The sequence below is a fragment of the Lolium perenne genome, chromosome 7, assembly GCF_019359855.2.
Source record: "Lolium perenne isolate Kyuss_39 chromosome 7, Kyuss_2.0, whole genome shotgun sequence".
Lineage (NCBI taxonomy): Eukaryota > Viridiplantae > Streptophyta > Magnoliopsida > Poales > Poaceae > Lolium > Lolium perenne.
This window is the reverse complement of record NC_067250.2, coordinates 28,622,776-28,642,785: the sequence shown is the minus strand read 5'-3', so window position 1 is coordinate 28,642,785 and position 20,010 is coordinate 28,622,776. Positions and strand designations below refer to the sequence as shown.

General features: G+C 43.4%; 3 protein-coding genes and 1 pseudogene across 7 annotated transcripts; 3 read left to right on the top strand and 1 right to left on the bottom strand.

Annotated features, from left to right (window-relative positions):
* Window positions 1–1,374: 1,374 nt before the first annotated feature.
* Window positions 1,375–2,058, top strand: LOC127317989 (ubiquitin-NEDD8-like protein RUB1). Its single transcript, XM_051348598.2, has one exon. It carries the CDS (start codon window positions 1,486–1,488, stop codon window positions 1,945–1,947), a length of 462 nt encoding a protein of 153 aa, XP_051204558.1. The 5' UTR covers window positions 1,375–1,485; the 3' UTR covers window positions 1,948–2,058.
* Window positions 2,059–4,818: 2,760 nt separating this feature from the next.
* On the bottom strand, window positions 4,819–8,066 carry LOC127317988 (GDSL esterase/lipase At1g20120-like; annotated as a pseudogene).
* Window positions 8,067–8,849: 783 nt separating this feature from the next.
* On the top strand, window positions 8,850–15,864 carry LOC127317986 (protein NUCLEAR FUSION DEFECTIVE 4). Of its 5 annotated transcripts, none has more exons than XR_007861602.2 (5): window positions 8,850–9,585; window positions 9,889–10,757; window positions 11,498–11,994; window positions 12,606–12,699; window positions 13,424–15,864. XR_007861602.2 is itself a non-coding variant. In XM_051348595.2 (4 exons), the coding sequence occupies exons 1-3, from the start codon at window positions 9,256–9,258 to the stop codon at window positions 11,979–11,981; spliced, it is 1,683 nt and encodes a 560-aa protein (XP_051204555.1). In that variant the 5' UTR covers window positions 8,850–9,255; the 3' UTR covers window positions 11,982–11,994; window positions 12,606–13,276. The 5 variants fall into 5 exon arrangements, 3 of the variants coding, with proteins under 3 accessions (XP_051204555.1, XP_051204556.1, XP_051204554.1); XR_007861600.1 differs by lacking the exons at window positions 12,606–12,699; window positions 13,424–15,864 and adding exons at window positions 12,168–12,222; window positions 12,323–12,436; XM_051348595.2 differs by lacking the exon at window positions 13,424–15,864 and having other exon boundaries at window positions 12,606–13,276.
* An 803-nt stretch (window positions 15,865–16,667) lies between these two features.
* On the top strand, window positions 16,668–19,655 carry LOC127317987 (heparanase-like protein 3). Its single transcript, XM_051348597.2, has 9 exons — window positions 16,668–17,190; window positions 17,285–17,321; window positions 17,408–17,591; window positions 17,708–17,856; window positions 18,042–18,275; window positions 18,353–18,542; window positions 18,627–18,752; window positions 18,974–19,073; window positions 19,159–19,655. Exons 1-9 carry the CDS (start codon window positions 16,963–16,965, stop codon window positions 19,495–19,497), a joined length of 1,587 nt encoding a protein of 528 aa, XP_051204557.1. The 5' UTR covers window positions 16,668–16,962; the 3' UTR covers window positions 19,498–19,655.
* The last annotated feature ends 355 nt before the right edge of the window (window positions 19,656–20,010 follow it).

Below are 20,010 nucleotides of genomic sequence, written 5' to 3'. Positions count from 1 at the left end.
TTCTGCCTGTTTTTGAGGAATTAGAGATCACAAACACAATCCACGTATGGAACACAAGAGCAGCACCAAACATGTCAGCAAAGAATCATGGAAGCCATTAATTATATAAGAACAAGATATGGTATAAGCTCAATTGGTTCAGTGATGACCTTGGCTTTTCCGTGTGGCGGCAATTGAACTGCAGTTCGAGCTGCTGGGCTATGGGGGATCTTCTACATGCTCTGCAAGCTCTGCAAACCAGATAAGGAAAACATGTAGTCTATTTTCATCAGTTTGAACTTTTTGTTCAATTAGCTAGTGTAGCAATCTTTCATGATATCAGAGCTAAGGGTTTCAAGTTCAAGACCCTACTCACAAAGTTTTAAAAAACAAAAGAAAAAAGATTCCGCGGCCAACACCGAACCCACGCTAAGGACTAAAATAGCCTAGACGTGAGGGGAGAGTGCTAACTATAAATACACTTCCTAGTATCTTTCCATCAGTTCAAACTTTTGATTTAATTGGCTAGTGCAGCAATCTTTCATAAAAGTCATGCAAACTCTGAATATACTAATCAGAAAAGATACCTGCATGAGAAAAGTAATAAAGCGCTAAAACCAATATACATATACAGTGCAAGGCAATGACACAATTATAATTTTCTTTACAAATAACAAAGTACGAAAGGCGTCAATGATATCACGAAGAAAAACTAACAACCACTGTAAGACGAAAGTAACATAACCATTATCTAGAATTTCAGTATGAATTTCCAACACAATTTCTAACTCTTGATCCTGATTTTCTTTTGGAGTGTAAAGTACAACCGCTGCATCTCGTTTTCTGCAGAAAACGTATATAAATGGCATGAGAAATTGAAGAAGGGAATGAGATCTACTGTGGTCTTTGCAGGCATTGACGTGATGAGTAACACATAGCCATGAAAATTGAAGCAAAAAATCTTATGAAGCTGAGGTGATTCCATACCTGAAAAAGAAAAAACCAAATAATATAAAACGAAAGAAAAAAAAGAAAACCCCCCAAAAAGAAAAACCTAAACCGATAGAAAACTGACCGACCCTGAAAAGAACCGAATGAAAAAACGAAAAAAAGGCAAAACAGAATTAGATGGGCCGCGGCCAGCTCGCTGCTGGACGCGGGCGGGCGTTAATCCGCCCTGCTGCTCGGCGATGTATAGGTTTGACGTATGTGTAGACCGTATACGAAACGAAGTACTGATCGATTACGTGACAGGTACGTGTAGGATCCTGACACCGCACGGATTTGATTCCAAACCCGACTCGAGCAGACGTATTGCTCACGGCCGTGTACGCGATCCCACCAATATATAATCTGCACGAGCCGGCCGATCAAGTCGCACAGAACCCCGTCGAACGGAAGCAGCCAAGACGAGATCGAAACCCAGGTCTCCCGGCCGGTGAATCTTCGTCGACTCAAGTCGCACCTCGCCGCAACCGGGAAGGTAAGAAGCCGTCGATCGAGAAGATGCAGATCTTCGTGAAGACCCTGACGGGCAAGACCATCACGCTGGAGGTGGAGAGCAGCGACACCATCGACAACGTCAAGGCTAAAATCCAGGACAAGGAAGGGATTCCGCCGGACCAGCAGCGGCTCATCTTCGCCGGGAAGCAGCTGGAGGACGGCCGCACGCTCGCCGACTACAACATCCAGAAGGAGTCGACGCTGCACCTGGTGCTCCGCCTCCGCGGCGGCACCACCATCAAGATCAAGACGCTCACCGGCAAGGAGATCGAGATCGACATCGAGCCCACAGACACCATCGACAGGATCAAGGAGCGCGTCGAGGAGAAGGAGGGCATCCCGCCCGTCCAGCAGAGGCTCATCTTCGGCGGCAAGCAGATCGCCGACGACAAGACGGCCAAGGACTACAACATCAAGGGTGGCGATGTGCTCCACCTCGTCCTCGCTCTGAGGGGCGGTTTTTAGGTTTTAGGGTTTAACTTTAGGTTTTTTACGCGTGGTTTTGGAACTATCTATCTATAAAGTTGTCTTACCTTATTGATTATTTTGAACACTGTATTTCGTAATGGCCTACCGTCTGCTTTCTGCAGAGCACAGCCCAATCCTTTTATTACTTTCCATTGTTTCTGTTTGTAGTCTAGGGCCTGTTGCTTGGTTTCCCATGATGGAAATAGGATGGAAGGCCGTCTTCCTCAATGCAAAAAAGGAAAAAGAAGCTGCTTGCATTGTTCAATCTGTATCAGACATATGCAAGTTATTCAGAATACTTCTACAGAAATTCTATTTTGAGCCAAACATTGCCTCTTTCCCAACTCTAGTACTACCAACTGAATAGGAAGTTTGGAACATGGCCGTGGTTGCTAGATTTCTTTCAGACAGTATGGTTGCTAGCAACATTTATGGCAGCGATTTGCTCCACCTCGTCTTCTCTGAGCGGCCGTTTTCAGTTTTTAGGGCATAGCTTAAGTTTTTTTATCCATGATCTTGGAACTATGTAAAGTTGGTTTACCTTCTTGATTATTTTGAGCACTGTCTTACCTCGTTGCCTACCGTCTGTTTTCTGCAGAATACACTTCAACCCTTTTATTACCGATTCACACTGCTTGCATTGATTCTGTTTATACTTCATAGTCTAGGGCCGGTAACTTCGTTTCTGATAATGCAAAGGAAGAGCCTCCTTCTCAAGAAAGATAAAACACTACTTGCATTGTTCAATCTAAATCAGAGATATGCAGAACTATTCAGAATACTTCAGTTGAAATTCTTGCTCCACATAGTCCCCCCCTCTTAGTCTTAGGGGGCGAATTTAATTGTCAGTACTGAAAAAGCTGCAGATTTTGTTCAGAATGCAGTTTCTGTTTGCGCCATCAATCCACGCCCAATACGTGTATCTAGATGATTGGGGGCAAAATAAAGTGCGAAACTTGGAAATTTGTTCGGAGACAAACTGGAACCTCCTGGTTCCAGGGGTGTATGTAAATAGCTAGCTATAGTCATTTTAAATAGAACTTATCATTGCAGGAACTTCTTGTCCATATACAGTTGTTCAGAGCTTGGCACTAGCAACCGTGATCTAACAGAGAGGATTGACGACGGTTTATGTAATTCAACCTTCTTGACTTTTCATAAAAAGTTATAGATTTGACCAGAGCAAAGCAATGTAGCGTTTGAAGATTTAACAATACTACAAAGAAACATTAATACCTCTTAGACATGCTAAAATACCGTTGCATGCTATCAAGTGAAAATCTGATGTAAGAGGAAGGGGAAAAGAAGCAGCCGTGATGGAAAAAAGGAGAAGGGAGGCTGACAGGTGGGTTAATGCAGTAGCTAAACGCAACGAAAAGTTCAAACTAATGAAAAGAGGTAGTATAATTCACCTATACACTTCAACACCCCCACTCATGTGTGATGGGAAGATGAGTCAACTTAGAGGTAGACTCAAGAGGCCTCGTGTACGTGGACCGGTGACTTGGTATGGCCCAAGAGACCTATACATGGACACCGAGGGTGCAACAATTATTTTAGGATAAATTGTAAAATCTTGGATTCAAACTCGAGACCATGTGCTCTGATACCATATTAGCGGAAAATGGAACTTAGTATTCCAAGAGGCTAGAACTCATCATATGTACATGTACATGTGGGAGGCTAAAAGGCCAATATACACGAGCTCAAAGGTCATCACAGATATATACACTAGTGGAAAATGGTGCTTTTGCACCGGTTGGTAAGGGCCATATGCACCGGATGCCCAACCGGTGCAAAGCATCCGGTGCAAAAGGCCCCCCCCCCCCTTTTGCACCGGTTCAGTTGCGAACCGGTGCTAAAGGGGCACCACGTGGCGGCTGTCGGGCGCCCGAACGAGAGGACCTTTAGCACCGGTTCGTATTACGAACCGGTGCTAAAGGGTCTGCCGCGGCAGGAAAATGTCTCAAAACGCTGCCGCGGTAGAACCCCGCTACCGTAATTTTTTTTCGAATTATTTTTCACTCCCTCTTTTTTCCTTTTTTCAGAATTTCTATTATTTTAGTTATTTCACAAGTTTAGTATCTAACTACCCTTATCTCTAGTCTAATTACTTACTCGTGCTTAGACTTCCCGCTCGGTCACCCATCCTCCCACTACTCTAGCACTAGCACGCTTAACTTCCAAGTTCCTTTCCATCCCGTATCCAAGTGCTTCGTGCGCATATATGTGATAGTAGTATCATATCAATCCTATTAACATATCGGTAGATATCATATTTCTTTATTATTCGAATTTCAAATAATTCTTTTAATAAACAAAAGTAATGACATAATAATAATCTAGACTAAATAAATAAACATTAACTTTATAATTTGTATTATTTTTAATTATTTTTAATTTTTTTTGCCAAACCTAAAACCCGAAAATTTGAAAAACTTATAATTTTCAGAGTGTAACCTTTATGCAGGATGCAATTATTAATTTTAATTTTGAAAAATAAAAAAATATATAAAATCCTAAATTTCTAGAAAAAACTAAAATCTTCCTGCTTTCATATTTTCATTTGGAATTTTGAGAATCTAAAAATTGGCTAACCGGGTAAACCCTTTAGCACCAACCCTTTCGCGGCTGACACCAACCCTTTAGCACCGGTTCGTGTTACAAACCGGTGCTAAAGGTCCCACACGAACCAGTGCTAATGCCTCCTGGACGTCCAGACCGCACGAACCGGTGCTAATGAACCCTTTAGCACCGGTTCGTACCAAATCCGGTGCAAAAGCTTTTTCGAGGACATGATAAAAGCCCTTGTTTCTACTAGTGATAACTCTAATAAGTACTAGCTATCAAATCGAATAGTTGATTTCTTCACATTAGGTCCTGCATATTTTGCTCAAAGAGTTTATCAACCGCGATGTTGTAGGCCTTTTCAGTGGGATAAAAGCTGTCCCAGAAAATATAATCTTCAACATTTGGACATGCTGGGTGATATTCAATAAAAATAGCTGCATTTAGGACTGTGCTGCCACAACACCCCTCGGGCACCTCCTTGTCCTTGAAACCTATATTGCAAAAAGTTTTACAACACTCAATACTAAATTTTTATGATGACAACATTCCTATCAGCACATATTTCTAAACACTGTAAAAACATGTTACTAAAAAGTATATACAAACTCACGTAAACATTTTTTCGACAAAGATACTTACATAAACATTTTATATACACCATATTAGTTTAGCTACTATGCATCATTTGTATTTTACACATGTTTCTATATATTCTTGTAAGATTACGCATTTCAGAGGTTAACGTGTCTCAAATTTATCCGTTGATATGCTTCTGTTGCACCAATAATATACAATAACAAATCATTGCATGCTCTAAAACAACAACTAGGGATAAAGTGAGCACTCACCATAAAAACCAGTTTGCTGAATGAGATCAAGCAAATTGTAGTATGTATCAAGATAAGCAAATTTTGAGCCTGGAACACTTTGCTATGCATTTAGCCGATGTATCTCTTTTGTGATTTCAGAATTGGATAATTGCGCTGCTTGATTCATCGATGACTCACATTCTCTTGATCCAAGTTTTCTTTGTGAAGGACAACATCCTATTGGTGGAGTGCCCATGAACCCAGTTTTCTTTGCACCCATCTCATTTAATTCCTATACAAAAATAGGAATAACAAATATAAATGCAGGCAACTTTAAGTTATTTATGGTACCACGGTAACTATAAATCTATAATACATGCTTATACTGAAACTTGTCCTGAGAAGTCTATGCTTTACAAATTTATTAATTTAATAAATATATAAAATGCAGTATGAACTAATGGAGTTGTTGTTTGGATTTTGGAAATACTTGAAACTTTTGAACACCTTATGAACACAAGAGATTTGTGAAAAAAGGGATGGTCAAACAAGTTCTTTTTTTTCAAAAATATGACATCGACTATTTCCTAACAAGTTTATAGTATTAGTATTTACTCTTAACATAGTAAAGTTGACGGCTGAAGAAACAAGAAATTTCACGTATAAAGAAAGGTCATATTGATGCGCCTCAATGGAAGTGTAAAATAATTATTTACAAGGTCATTTGACCCCATCAATGTGAAATATATGCCTTCAGAGATAACACGTGCCGTCTCGTGTTCACCCGCTAAAGCCTTTAGCCTCTCCTTATAATCAAGGAATAACTCAAGCTGCCCAGTACTCGATGTAGCAGTCTGAAAAGTAAGAAATAAATGTGTAATAGTGCTCGTAACAATTTAGTTTCACATGAAACCAACATGAAATATACTTGACGAGAACTAGATTATGTGGGACACATGTGATATATTTAGTTACCGCGAGTATCGAAGTTAGAGGATCATATCCACTGCCTCCTGAGGCAAAGACGACACCAGTGAGTAGGTCATATAGTTGAAGATCATCTCCGATATACGGTGGCAGCAGTTCCTTGATTCCCAACCTGGAAGTTGCTCTATGAAGAAAATGATATCAATAGATATTCAAGTTTTCATTCGGTGGAACACAAGAATATTGATGTATAGGTTATTCTTCAAGCCAATAAAGAGTTACACTAATAAAGTTTTACCATAATAGAGTTTTAAAGAAGTAATAACATTATTGAGATTAGGGAATATAACCAGCATACTCCCTCCATTTTTATTTACTCCACATTCTAGGTTTAGTTAAAGTCAAACTTTACCAAGCTTGACCAAACATATAGAAAAAATATCACCAACCATTATATCAAATTAATATAATATGAAAATATAGTGTATGATGGTTCTAATACTATAGGTTATACATCGTAGATACTACTTTTTCTTAAATATTTAGTCAAACTTTACAAAGTTTGACTTGGTTTGAAGCTAGAGTGCAATCTAATTGTGAACAGAGGGAATAGTTACGTACTTAGTATGTTCAAAATTAATTTCACCTTATTGTGGTAATATAAATGCTAACAATAATCCAGAGACATTTTGTTAGGTATTTGGAGTATTATTTTGGATGGATCATTTATTCCAACGAACATAAAGATTTTGAAGAGAAGAAACAGACATCGAATTTAGCATGCCGCACTGAAGTAATTCTTGATATGGACACCAAAAATTTGTTATCATGTTGGTGTAACCAAAGTTTCGTTAGTTTCATTTTGCCCAAGTTACCAGACAAGGCTAACATAATTAGTGCCCGCGTGGCTGTAATAACGTTGCACGTGCCTTTGGGGCATTAGGTTTGAGTGGGGCAGAATTCAGACGCTTGTGGCTGGAGGAAGCACCAGACTTTGTAATGGTGCTCGACTGCTTGTGGCAAGCGGTTATGCTATGCCTCTGAAGTAATGGAATCACAGAGTTCCAGGTAAAAAGAAAAGTTATTTGCCGCCTTGCCGCCGGTACGCACCTATCATGTCCCAAGGAACCTTGCTGTTGGAGAAACTCCCGGTGGCCTTCCTGCTGGGAAAGTCCTGTCCGTACGGCAGGAAGTTGGCCTTCGCCTCCGTGAGCCGGTTGTTGTTGTTGCCGAGATCTGACGATGGAGTCACCAAATGCGAAGATGGACGAGATTTTTCTTTGAACCGTACTTGTTGCTCCATTGGCGCACGGGAGAAGCGACAGCAGAAGCACCAACAGTAGGTTGACGAGTAGGAGGGCCATGCCAGTGAAATGGCCTTCCTACCGGGAAAGTTATATCCGTACGGCGGGAAGTTGGTCTTCGCCTCCGTGAGCCGGTTGTTGTTGTTGTTGTCGGGATCGACGATGGAGTCACCAAACGCTAAGATGGACAAGATTTTGCTTTGACCCGTACTTGTTGGTCCATTGGCTCACGGGAGAAGCGCCAGCAGAAGCACCAACATTAGGTTGACGAGTAGGAGGGCCATGCCAGTGAAATGGCCTTCCTACCGGGAAAGTTATGTCCGTACAGCGGGAAGTTGGTCTTCGCCTCCGTGAGCCGGTTGTTGTTGTTGTCGGGATCGACGATGGAGTCACCAAACGCTAAGATGGACAAGATTTTGCTTTGACCCATACTTGTTGGTCCATTGGCGCACGGGAGAAGCGCCACCAAAAGCACCAGCAGCAGGTTGACGAATAGGACGGTCATGCCAGGGAAGAGGCCTTGGTGAAGAGACGACATTGATGTTCTGTGCGTATCAGAGAAAGACCAACCCAACTAAAAGTCCGAAGTGATGAAAAAAAAAAGCTAGTACAATTTATTTATATACTTCACAACACCTCCTCTCACCTGTGATGGAAGAAGGGAAAGTCACATGAATAGAATAATAGCACGCATATGAATGAGCATACACACCGTAAAAAAGAGGCTAACAACAATTTTAGGATAAATTGCGTAAGCCATAACTCAAACTCAAAACTTTGGCTTTGATACCATATGAAAATTGCATGACCTAGCCAGTTTAACCAAAAGATCAATCTAATGGAGAAGGGCTAGATAATTATATTCAATAAAACCGGTCGTGATCAAAATTGAACGGCCGTTGCGAGTCCGTCGTGTAAGGACACCCTCCGACCTTTCTAGATGTATAATTATCGAAATATTAATACAGTACTGTTTCTAGTGTAATGAAGAATTCTGTTTCCAGCACATAGAAGATATGTTTCCGATGGACTAGTGAACCGTTCAGATGGTTTCCCGTGGATGGTTCATTGAACCCAGCTTGAAAAGACGGACGAGATGCACCAAGACAAGCAGGGAAATCAGTAGTTCAACATCCCGGTTGTGGTCAAATGCTTATATTCTCGTTATTTGTTTTGCAAAAAGTCCACTACTATTTTCTTTCTTATTTGAACAGCAAAACGCCTGTAATGTTTCCCTAAGAAGCCGTTAATAATCGAGTAAATCAATTCAGGAAAAGGCACCGGCCTCCACCGCGGCCCTCGCTGGTTCGTTTCCACCCTCCACCTCCGACACGCGGGAGGAAGAAGACGGCTTCCACCTCCGTCGTGGCAGAGCGAGCCGAGGGAATATGCGGCGCTGTGGCTGTGCGAACACCCCCAATGAATCACTGGCAATGAGCTGCGGATATGGTTTCCGCCTTGCCTGGCCTGGCCGCCGGCGGTCGCCGTCGAATCGGCCGCTTCAACCCATGGCTTTCTTTTTTACAATTTCTTTCCAGCGTCTCCTCCTCCTTAGTCCTCCGCCACGCCGCGCGCCCCCCACCTGAACCCTCTTTAAAACCCGCCACCGCCTCCTGATCTCACACAAAGTTCTTTGCTTTCTACACGGCCCGCCGGAGCTAGCAGCAGGAGCGAGCTCGCGAAGCGGCGGTCGGATGGCGGGGCTGGCGGTGAAGGCGGGGAGCAGGCCGCCGTGGCTGGGGCTGGGGGCGGCGGTGTGGGTGCAGGCGTCGGCGGGGACCAGCTCCGCCTTCGCGCTCTACTCGCACGCGCTCAAGGTCGCGTTCGGCGCCGACCAGAGCCAAATCGCGCTGCTCGGGGTCGCCTGCAACGTCGGGGACAGCCTCGGCCTGCTGCCCGGCGTCGTCTGCAACAAGCTCCACCCGGCGCTGCTCCTCCTCGTGGCCGCCGCTTCCGGCTTCCTCGGCTACGGCGCCACCTGGCTCGCCGTCTCCGGCATCGCGCCCGCGCTGCCCTACTGGCTGGTGAGCACCCAGATCTCCTCACTGTTTGAACCCTTGATCTGTAGTACAGTACTAGTTCCTGACATGGCATACTTGGAACTGCTCTGCTGGATTCTAGTGTAAATTATGCAGGGGAAAATGAATTTATCCATTTTTATATTAGCGGGGACCAGTTAAACAAGTGTCCCTTTGTAAAAAAGAAATCTTTGTTGGCTTCATTTGCCGGCAATATGAACATAGCCACATATGTACAACTGCTTACCTAATTTACCCGGAAGATTTGGCCTTTACTATGCTACCTTCTTTGCTTTTGCCATTTTACAGATATGGATTGCATTATGCGTTGGTTCAAACAGTGGCGCGTGGATGTCGACCGCCGTTTTAGTAACCAACATGAGGAACTTCCCCCTAAGCAGAGGTGCTGTCGCTGGAATCCTCAAAGGCTATTCTGGTTTAAGTGCTGCTGTCTACACAGCCATCTACACCGGCGCCCTTCACGGTTCAGCTGCGAACCTCTTGCTTTTTCTCACTCTGGGAGTTGCTACCGTCTGTCTTCTGGCAATGTACTTTGTGAGGCCTTGTGAGCCTTCTCTGGTGGAGAATTCCTCGGAGAGAGTTCACTTCCTTTTCGTACAAATCAGCAGCGCTCTTCTCGGGGTTTATCTTGTCGCCGCCACAACATTGGATAATTTTGTGACTCTTTCCCCCGCTTTGAACTATTCCCTGCTTGCTATTATGGTCATTCTCATTCTTTCACCAATAGCAATACCCGTGAAAATGACATTGTTTCGAACTAACCAAAGGAAAGGCTCTTCTGCCGCTGATAACGATCATACAGAACCATTTATTCTGCCTTCTTCCACTGAACCGAACTTGGGCAATATTGAAGATGAGGATCCTGCTGATATTGACGTTCTCTTAGCTGAGGGTGAAGGGGCTGTAAAGCAGAAGAGGAAGAAACCAAGAAGGGGAGAGGACTTCAGGTTCCGTGAAGCTCTGCTGAAGGCAGATTTCTGGCTGCTCTTTGGAGTGTTTTTTATAGGTGTTGGATCTGGAGTTACCGTTCTCAACAATCTAGCACAAATTGGAATTGCAGCTGGTTCTGCTGACACAACTATAGCAGTCTCTCTCTTCAGTCTGGGCAACTTCTTTGGCCGCTTAGGAGGTGGTGCGGTTTCTGATTATCTTGTCAGGTAATACAATCTCTGTTTTTATTCAATTGCAAGATATGATATACTTTCATCTACCTGTTCAAGCACCAGTTTGTTTTTTGGATCAAGTGTGGCATGCCAGGTTAGCTATGCAGCCAATAGATTTTTCAACAAAATATATTTCGTCTGCCATTTTCCTGATAGAATTGTTAAAGCCTTCATTCCAGCTTCAACTTCCAAGCCAATAAGAATGGCTGACATTCTTCTCTCTCTTTGTCAGCTGAATAGCTGATTTTTTTACATATAAGAAGGAGCACGTTATCCCTGCCACGCATTATGGATCAAACTGTTTCTCTAACTGAATTAGCCAATAAATAACGGGTTGACAATATATTTCTCAATTATGGCTGGAACAGTTCTTTTCCAAACCATTTAAAGCTTGAAGAGTAAAGGTGTCAGCTAAATAGCAGATTTTTTTATATCCCTACCACGCATTATGGGTCAAACTGTTTCTCTAACTGAATTATTAAAGCCTCCATTCCAACTTCAGATTAGTACAAGCCAATAAATAATGGGTTGACAATATATCTCTCTTTATGGCTGGAACAGTTTTTTTTTCTAAACCATTTAAAGCTTGAAGTATAAAGAAGGTTCCCTGTAGCATGAAATATAAATATTCAATCAGAAACTTTCTTGTTTGGATGCAATGCATGGTTGAATGTGCCCACGTTTTGAAGTTGATACATTCATCCTACAGTTAGTTAACCAAGCTTCTTTTCCAGGTCAAGGACGATTCCACGTACAGTGTTGATCATAGGCACCCAATTGGTGATGATAATCAACTACCTAGTATTTGCATTGGGTCTCTATGCTACGCTCTACATCTCCGTAGGCATACTTGGCATCTGCTATGGTGTCCATTTCTCGGTGATGGTGTCGACTTCATCGGAGCTGTTCGGGCTGAAGCAGTTCGGGAAGATCTACAATTTCATCTTGCTAGCGAACCCACTCGGTGCGCTCGTGTTCAGCAGTCTTGCAGGGTATATCTATGACCTTGAAGCTGCAAAGCAGCACAGTGCTGGAGCAGTGGGGGACTCTGAGAATGTCACGGTATGCTACGGGCCCAGCTGTTTCAGGCTCACGTTCTGTGTTCTGTCAGGCATGGCCTGCTTGGGAACGTTGCTGGGTGTGGTTCTGACCGTGAGGATCCGACCGGTGTATCAGAAGCTCTATGGAGGTAGCCAGCCCAGGATCTCTGGACATTGATGGCCCGTGACTGGTGAGCTTGTTTGTGATCTGTTGTAATGTATTGTACTACTTGAAATATGAGCACGTGTTTATTTTCATTTTTTTTTGGGTGCTCTGTATTGCAATTTTGGGACCTGGTTCTTGATTAGTTCAGTCTTGGTCTCTGTATATGGTGAGGAATGATATATGTTTTTTTTTTTGGAGGTTTCTGGTTGATCCTCTGGAGCATGAACCTGAAGATATAAATATATTAACTGAGGTCTGACGTTTGTATGTAATAGCATATTAGCACTTTTCATTTTTCATTTCCTTATGCACCTACTCATCATGTATTCTTAGGATGGTGTTTATGTTTTCAGAAACCAACCCTGTTCAATGGGTTCTCGGACTTGTTCCTTACAAGCTTACCTGTAACTGAAGTTCTTAGTTGGAAGACTGTGCTCCTACAAGTTTTTTGTTGAGAAATAAGATCATCTCTCTGGTGCTTTCGAGACCACCGCTTGTTTGTAGTTCTGAAAATTAACATCGAATGACAAATTGGCAGCTGGTCTTACTTCTTTGCAGTTTGATTCACTCCCGACTGCAACTGTTCAACTGGGATGTACTAAGGTTGAACCTAGAAGAAACTTAGTTTGCATGCAGGAGGCTAAGTTCAGGGACGGGGAGAAGAGATCAATGACATCTACGAGTACCAGTTTAACATCAGGAAGGACCTCGATGCACAGATCTTCTCCAGGTGATTGCAGAACCCATTAAAACCTAATATTTCAGAAACTTTATTTGGGAGCCAGTGCCAATGAAGAGTACTTTTTTTTACAAAATAACAAGGCAAAAGACTTGCCATTTTTCATTGATTAAGCAGAAGAGAGTTGGCCGGTTAATTAGCGGTAGTGGATTCGGAGAGTGGGGATGATGTATAGCTATCTGCGGTCTCTGAATTAATCAATTAATTCGATGGATTTTGTGAAATCAGGTAATTTGAACAAGGCATTCGTGATACCAGCATGGCCAAAACCCAGAAACCGAGCAGTTCGTGTATGACTAGTTTTTACAATATGGGTCGATGAGCGTACTAGACTACTACTGTATATCTTGACGCATTGCTTGATAATGTAAAATCTAAAGATAGGAATACTACATAATGCATCCAAGGATTATGCACTTTTGCTACAAAACCTGTGAAAACTGGTGTACATTCTTCATTTGTTGCTCCACAAACAGTACGGTCAGAGTCTCTCAAAGGCACCTCGCTCCAGTCATGAAATAGGAGGATTAGCCAAGGTGGGATACATGGTGCGGTGAAAGTTATCACAGCTCTTTATTTACACTTAGTATTATTTAATTTTATTAAACACTGTCTTGACTAGCTTTGAATCTTATTTTCATGTGTTTTTAGGTGGTTAGCACATACTAGGACTGTCTAGGCTACTGCTACTCATGATGGAATTCGGTTTAATTAGGTTCCACCATTCCAAAGGCTCCCTGATGCTTTGTCAGGATCCATGCTTGCATATGAAACGTTGATGGGTTCCTTTAAAGACTTCAGATCTTAGGACAACTTTGAATGGTAAGCTTTGTTGTCTCTGCAATTCTTCCTACAGTTGTTTCCGTCACTCGTTAGTTCTTGTCTTCTTTTGCATGTGTACTGGCTTTTACTTCTATAGCGCGCATGCCCTGGCATGCTTACTTGAACCAACTCATTGTGTTATTGTTAAATGTTATCTAATACTATTATATGCTTGTAATTTTATTAATTCATTCCAATATTTAAAAAAATCATTGATGTAAAATTAATTCATCTCATTAGAATGTTTGGAGATTGCGGTTTGTGAAAAAACACAAGTACTGAATTCATCAATCTGTTTTTATGTACCCAACTATATGTTCATCTGTTACATTAATCATTAGAAAGTTTGAATTATGATGTATCTAAGAGAAACCACTTTTTAACAGCAACAACTATGTATACAAGACTACCTTATAGAAGGAAAAAGAGCATTACCATATAAGATTGTTTGCGAGTACACAGTTTTGAGGAACTAATATAGAACTCCAACATATTGCATCTTTCTTTTAAGAAATGTAGTCTCAGAAGATTCTAAAATTACAAGGTGGATCGCTCCATTTTAGGGGTACATCATCATTTGGCATTCAGCTTGTGTACCACCAACCTATCATTATCCACTGAAAACGATGTCTGAAAACTACATCTGCACGGAACTAACAAGTTCGCAAAAAGCATGATAATAAGCGTCTTCGGTAATACCCCATCCGTCCTATAATATAAGATGTTACTACAATCTATATACGCACATATTAGTTGTAATAACATCTAATATGGATCATATTTCGTGATCCTTGGACAGAAAACTGGCGTTGTAGTTGCTATATGTTTCTGGCCTTCTCTCCCTGGTCTCACTTGCCTATGCCAACTAGTAATAAATTAAGAAAATAATTTATATTTTCTAGAATATCAAATAGCAAACTTTTGTGAACCCTGGCCTTTGTCTCTTGATACTGGAGCTACAGTATCTTGATCATATCAAACAGATTTGGTTTATCTTCAAGCTACAAGAGGTTGGACATACCAAGTAGATTTGGCAAATCTTTAGGCTACAAGAAGAGGTTACATTCGGTCTGTTGTGAAGCTACAAGTGGTTGGTCATCCAAGTAGATTTGACATAACTTGAAGCAACAAGAGATATACTGAATTGAAACTAAAAGTAATGCTACTAAATTTGTCACTATTTACTTGCATAACCTTTTTCCTGTACTCATACATCATCGACGAGCGGTCTTAGCTGTTGAATTGCCACATATATCTGACGTTGGGCACCTTTTTTCTCAAATCATGACATTACTAAGCTTTTCCTTGCATCCAAGAGACAGTCGTTCATGCATTAGTAGCTGTGAAGGGTGAGCCGGCCTCCTGACCTTTCTCCGTTAGCCCCACCAACAGCTAAGCCATCGCCACTATTATGGATTAACCATGTCCCATGCGCTGCGCCCACAAGGAGAGCGAAGGAGCAAGGGGCTCCATCTAGTTAGCTCGGGTCGTTTTAGGATTGGGGTAGAGATGAGGAGGACCAGTGGATTGTGGGGATTTCCATGTGATCGGCCATACGTATCCAGCTCCGTCGTCCACCTTTGAAGACGGTTGTACGTAGCAGATGGGGCAATAAATCGACTCACCCGCATCGACAACTCAGAGATTTTCGTCGTCTCTTCCAAAGCGTATGGAGCTCACCGGCCATTGCCGGCTCGCGGGAATGGCGTGAACAGAGCAACTGAATGCTTGCATTGTTGTATGATCCAAGTTGTTCGTGACAAAAGCCTTGTGTATTTTCTTGAGGACAAAATCCAAGTTGTCTCGGACATGAACCTCGTGTGCAAAAGGAACTAAATTCCAGGATCTATAATCCAAGTTGTTCGTGACTTATCATGTTCGGGGCACCAATCTTTCAAGATTATTATACATTCCCTGAAACAGTACTGAATAATTCTTGCCCACTATACTCTGGCCGTAACTAATTGAAGTTTTGGACATGGAGGTTTCAGTGCGTACACTTGGCTATTATTGCTCAAATGGAAATGGATATGTCGGTGAAACATTATTGCAGTATTTCTCATCTCAGATGGCACCTGTAAGATTTAATCAATTTACATAACATTACTTCCCCTCGACCAAAAAGAATGTCGCAGACTTATCTAAATTTAGATGTATCTATATACTAAATAGTACAAATTTAGATAAATCTTGAGCATTCTTTTCGGAACAGGGGTACTTTTGTTATAAACTATCAAAATATGGGAAGTTCGACTTCCCCGACGTCATGGACTGATTTCTTTATATATTTATCTTCACAAGAAATTGAATTTATTTGCATGATTTACCGACTAAGTTTTTTTCCTAGTTATACACCACAAAGGATGCGTTGCTCTCTCCGTGTCTGTTTACACATACATAATATTTTCTAAGGTTTAACTTTGAACGTTTTGATTCAGTAAAGAAAAGGCATTTAAGTATTCAAAACATCAGTGAAAAATATTTTTCCTTGAGTATATATATGTGTGTCTTCTAAATGTCCTTAGACACTTTTGTGAAGAACAAATATTTGGTGCCATAGGTAAAAAAATAAAAAATGTCGTGAAAAAGTCCTATAACACCAAAAAAATAGATTTTTTACACGGTTCGCAGAAAATATCTTTTTCTATGGAACCTTATATGTGCGCCTAGAATATGTAGATGCACCTACAATATTTTTTACAGATTTTTTTAACCTATTAAAATGTTTTTTTTTACAATAAGAGCATCTAGTCCGGCATGCCAAAATGGAGTTTTGGGGACAATGGGACTATTTGTCTATTCCCTCTTAACACCAGAAAGCTCAAATGCAAGGAAGAATGAGTAAGTAAAATTCATGAGCATGTAGAGCAGGCCCCAACCACAGAGCTGCAATTTCATTACTGCAGTAGTCCTCCACACTACTGCACCACCCACCACCTTCAGCAGCGCCGCTACAGCAACAAATCGGCCTCACCCTGCTGTCATGTCCTCTCATTTCACCCAGTCAAAATCCAGCCTCTGACCCCCGAAACCGCGCTAACCGCCAGCCGCCGAGCTTACCGCACCGCCCATCAGGCATCCAGCAGCTCGAAAATGGCGGTGAAGATACTAGCTAGGACAGCGGATCGAAGTTACCGAGCAGCGAGTGAGAGTGGCGCCCTGGCACTCCACCCACACTGTCGGGCCGTCGATGAGGCGGCTTAGAGCTAGACCTACCACGACCCCTGCCTCCCCTCGCGCCTTATCTCTCCTCTCCTGCGCATTGGCATCTTCCCATTTACTATTTAGCCGGCGTGTAGGTGGCCGGCCGCCTGGGAGATCGATCGATCGGTCGAGCGCGCCATTGCCCTGCCAACCCCTGACTGCCCCGCCGTGTGCAGTCGCTCTGCCGTCAGCTGCAGCGGTGAGGGTGTTGCCCTGCTCTGCTCTGTCATGGCCGGGTTGCGGTTTTTAGTTGGGAGCCTCTGGTTCTTGGCGTTGCTGCGGTTGGGCGCCACGGCGGAGGCGGCGACGGCGGCGGCGGGGGTCGTCAGCGTGGACGGGCGGCGCGCCATTGCATCGACGGGCGAGGACTTCGTCTGCGCGACGCTCGACTGGTGGCCGCCGGAAAAGTGCGACTACGGCACCTGCGCCTGGGGCCGCGCCTCCCTGCTCAACCTGGTGACTGCCGACATCCCCTCCCGTCTCTCCTTCCCTTAACGTGGCTGTCCCTCAGCGCCGGCGAATTCACGCCATTTTTTTATCTTTTGTGCAGGATCTCTCCAACAAAATCCTGCTCAATGCCGTCAGAGGTAGGCGACGATCCCAACAGAATTTCCTTGGCGCCCATGCGCGGGATTGTATGTCAGTGGAGCTAATTTTTCTGTTCTCCTCACAGCGTTCTCGCCGCTGACGCTCCGGCTGGGCGGCTCGCTGCAGGACAAGGTGGTGTACGGCACCGGCGACTTGCAGGGGCCGTGCGCGCCGTTCGTCAAGAACGCGTCGGAGATGCACGGCTTCACGCAGGGCTGCCTGCCCATGCGCCGGTGGGACGAGCTCAACGCCTTCTTCCAGAAGTCAGGGTAATTTAATTTTTTAGATTAGACGAATCCTTCTGCCTGCGTTTCCTTCGAACCATTTCAGTAATTCTTGGTTCTGTGAGGATCACGCGGCGTTAATTTCTCTGAATTGACTGCAGCGCCAAGATTGTGTTCGGGCTGAACGCTCTCAACGGCCGGGTTCCTCTGCAGGACGGGTCCATGGGAGGGAACTGGGATACCACCAATGCAGCATCGCTCATCCGTTACACTGTCAGCAAGGGCTACACAATCCATGGATGGGAGCTCGGTATGTCCTCCTTGCGCAAAACAAAACAAAAAATCACCACAGTTACCAGAAATATACAGGGCCTCACTGTACGCCCGGATTTCTTAACCAAAAAATCTGCCATGAAACATGAATCCTGCTTCAGTCAGAAATTGTTCATATAATTTCAGTCAGATGGTGGATATTCAGATATGATCACTTTGCAGGAAATGAGCTCAGTGGCAATGGTGTCGGAACCCGGGTTGGTGCTGACCAGTACGTCAAAGACGTGATCGCCCTCAAATCGACAGTGGACAACGCATACCGAGGCAGTTCATTGAAGCCGCTGGTCCTTGCTCCGGGAGGCTTCTTCGACGCAGGCTGGTTCAACGAGCTCATCGTCAAGACCAGGCCAAACCTTGTCAATGTGGTCACTCACCACATCTACAATTTAGGACCAGGTACCCAAATTCGCTGTGACAAAACATTTTCAGGCAGAAAAATATAGTAGCTGAGCAACTTTGTCGAACTATCGCAGGGGTTGACACGCACCTCGTGGACAAGATCCTCAACCCATCATACCTCGACGGGATGGTGGGCACATTCAGCAGTCTCCGGGGCTTGCTGAAAGCCGCAGGGACATCGGCCGTCGCCTGGGTCGGAGAGGCTGGAGGGGCTTACAACAGCGGACACCACCTTGTCACTGACGCCTTTGTGTTCAGTTTCTGGTAAGATGTGAGATTGTTGGGAGTGAAATTCTGTACTAGTATTTCTTGATCATCTTGTTCTAATGGAGGTTGGTTGTTTTTCAGGTTCCTGGATCAGTTTGGGATGTCAGCAAAGTATGACACGAAAAGTTACTGCAGACAGAGCTTCATCGGTGGGAACTATGGCCTGCTAAACACGACAACGTTCCAACCAAATCCTGACTACTACAGGTAAGATTCAGTATGTTATGGCTTATGCTCTGCACTAGAAATGATCGCTAACGCAAACATAAATTTTATTACACATGAACTTCCTAAACCGAACTATGCAAACATCTATTCTACTACTACACATGAACTTGTTGAGTTGAACTGTCCAAATTTTTTTGGCCACAAAAGAAGTGTCTAACCACTGACTTACGTGACCTTTCTTCTTTTTGTGCTCTCCGTAGCGCTCTTTTGTGGCATCGCCTCATGGGAACCAGAGTTCTAGATGCAAAATTCAACGGCACCAACATGATCCGCACCTACGCGCATTGCGCAAAACATTCTGTAAGCAGTCCACATGAATGATTCAGCACATTTTCATCAAAATAACAACAACCTCACCTACTGATCTCTTCCTCCCGTGTTCCAGCCAGGAATAACTCTGCTGCTGATCAACCTCCATGGCAGCGCCATAAACCGAGTCTCTGTGACAAGTGAAGGTGCACATGGACACACTTCAAGGAGGCATGGCAGGAAGTTTGCTCAGGCAGCTACCGCCATGAGAGAGGAGTACCATCTCACCCCCAAAGACGGCGATATCCAGAGCCAGGTGATGATGCTGAATGGCAGGGCCTTGGTCACTGACGCAGATGGGAACATCCCCAGGATGGAGCCTGTCAGAGTTGCTGCCGCGCAGCACATTGTCATTGCACCTTACTCCATTGTTTTTGCTCACATCCCATACTTCCGTGCCCCTGCTTGTAGTTAGGTTTTATTTTGTGAGATTCCTTGTTGTGATGGGTAGCTAAGCGTGTCCATCCCAAGAAAAGTGTGCGGTGTTGTGTTATTACACTGTGATAGGTTGGAGGGGAAATTGATAATGGTGCAGAAGAGAGATGAATCAGATTCCTTCAAGTTCAGGACCTTTCAGTACTTTGAGTGGGAAACATAGTGAAAAGACAAGCAGATATGGGTCAAAAGTTTCGGAGGAAGCTTCCTGATGATCTATATATAAACTTTTGGGAAGGACAGATTTCATTGTAATTAGTATGTTCCCTACGAGTAAATACAAACCCATACTAATTTACAAGCATTTCAACAAGACAGGAGAACGTTCCAATATTCCAAACAGGAACTAAGGTGGTTGATCAGCACTAAGTGCATACCCCACCGGGTTTTCAACATTTCAAGCAAGTCACCCGATCTAGCTAACTAAACAATTCAAAGTTTCATGTTGATCTTCTATAGATGAAGCAGTTCGTTCAATCAGTGCAATTTTATA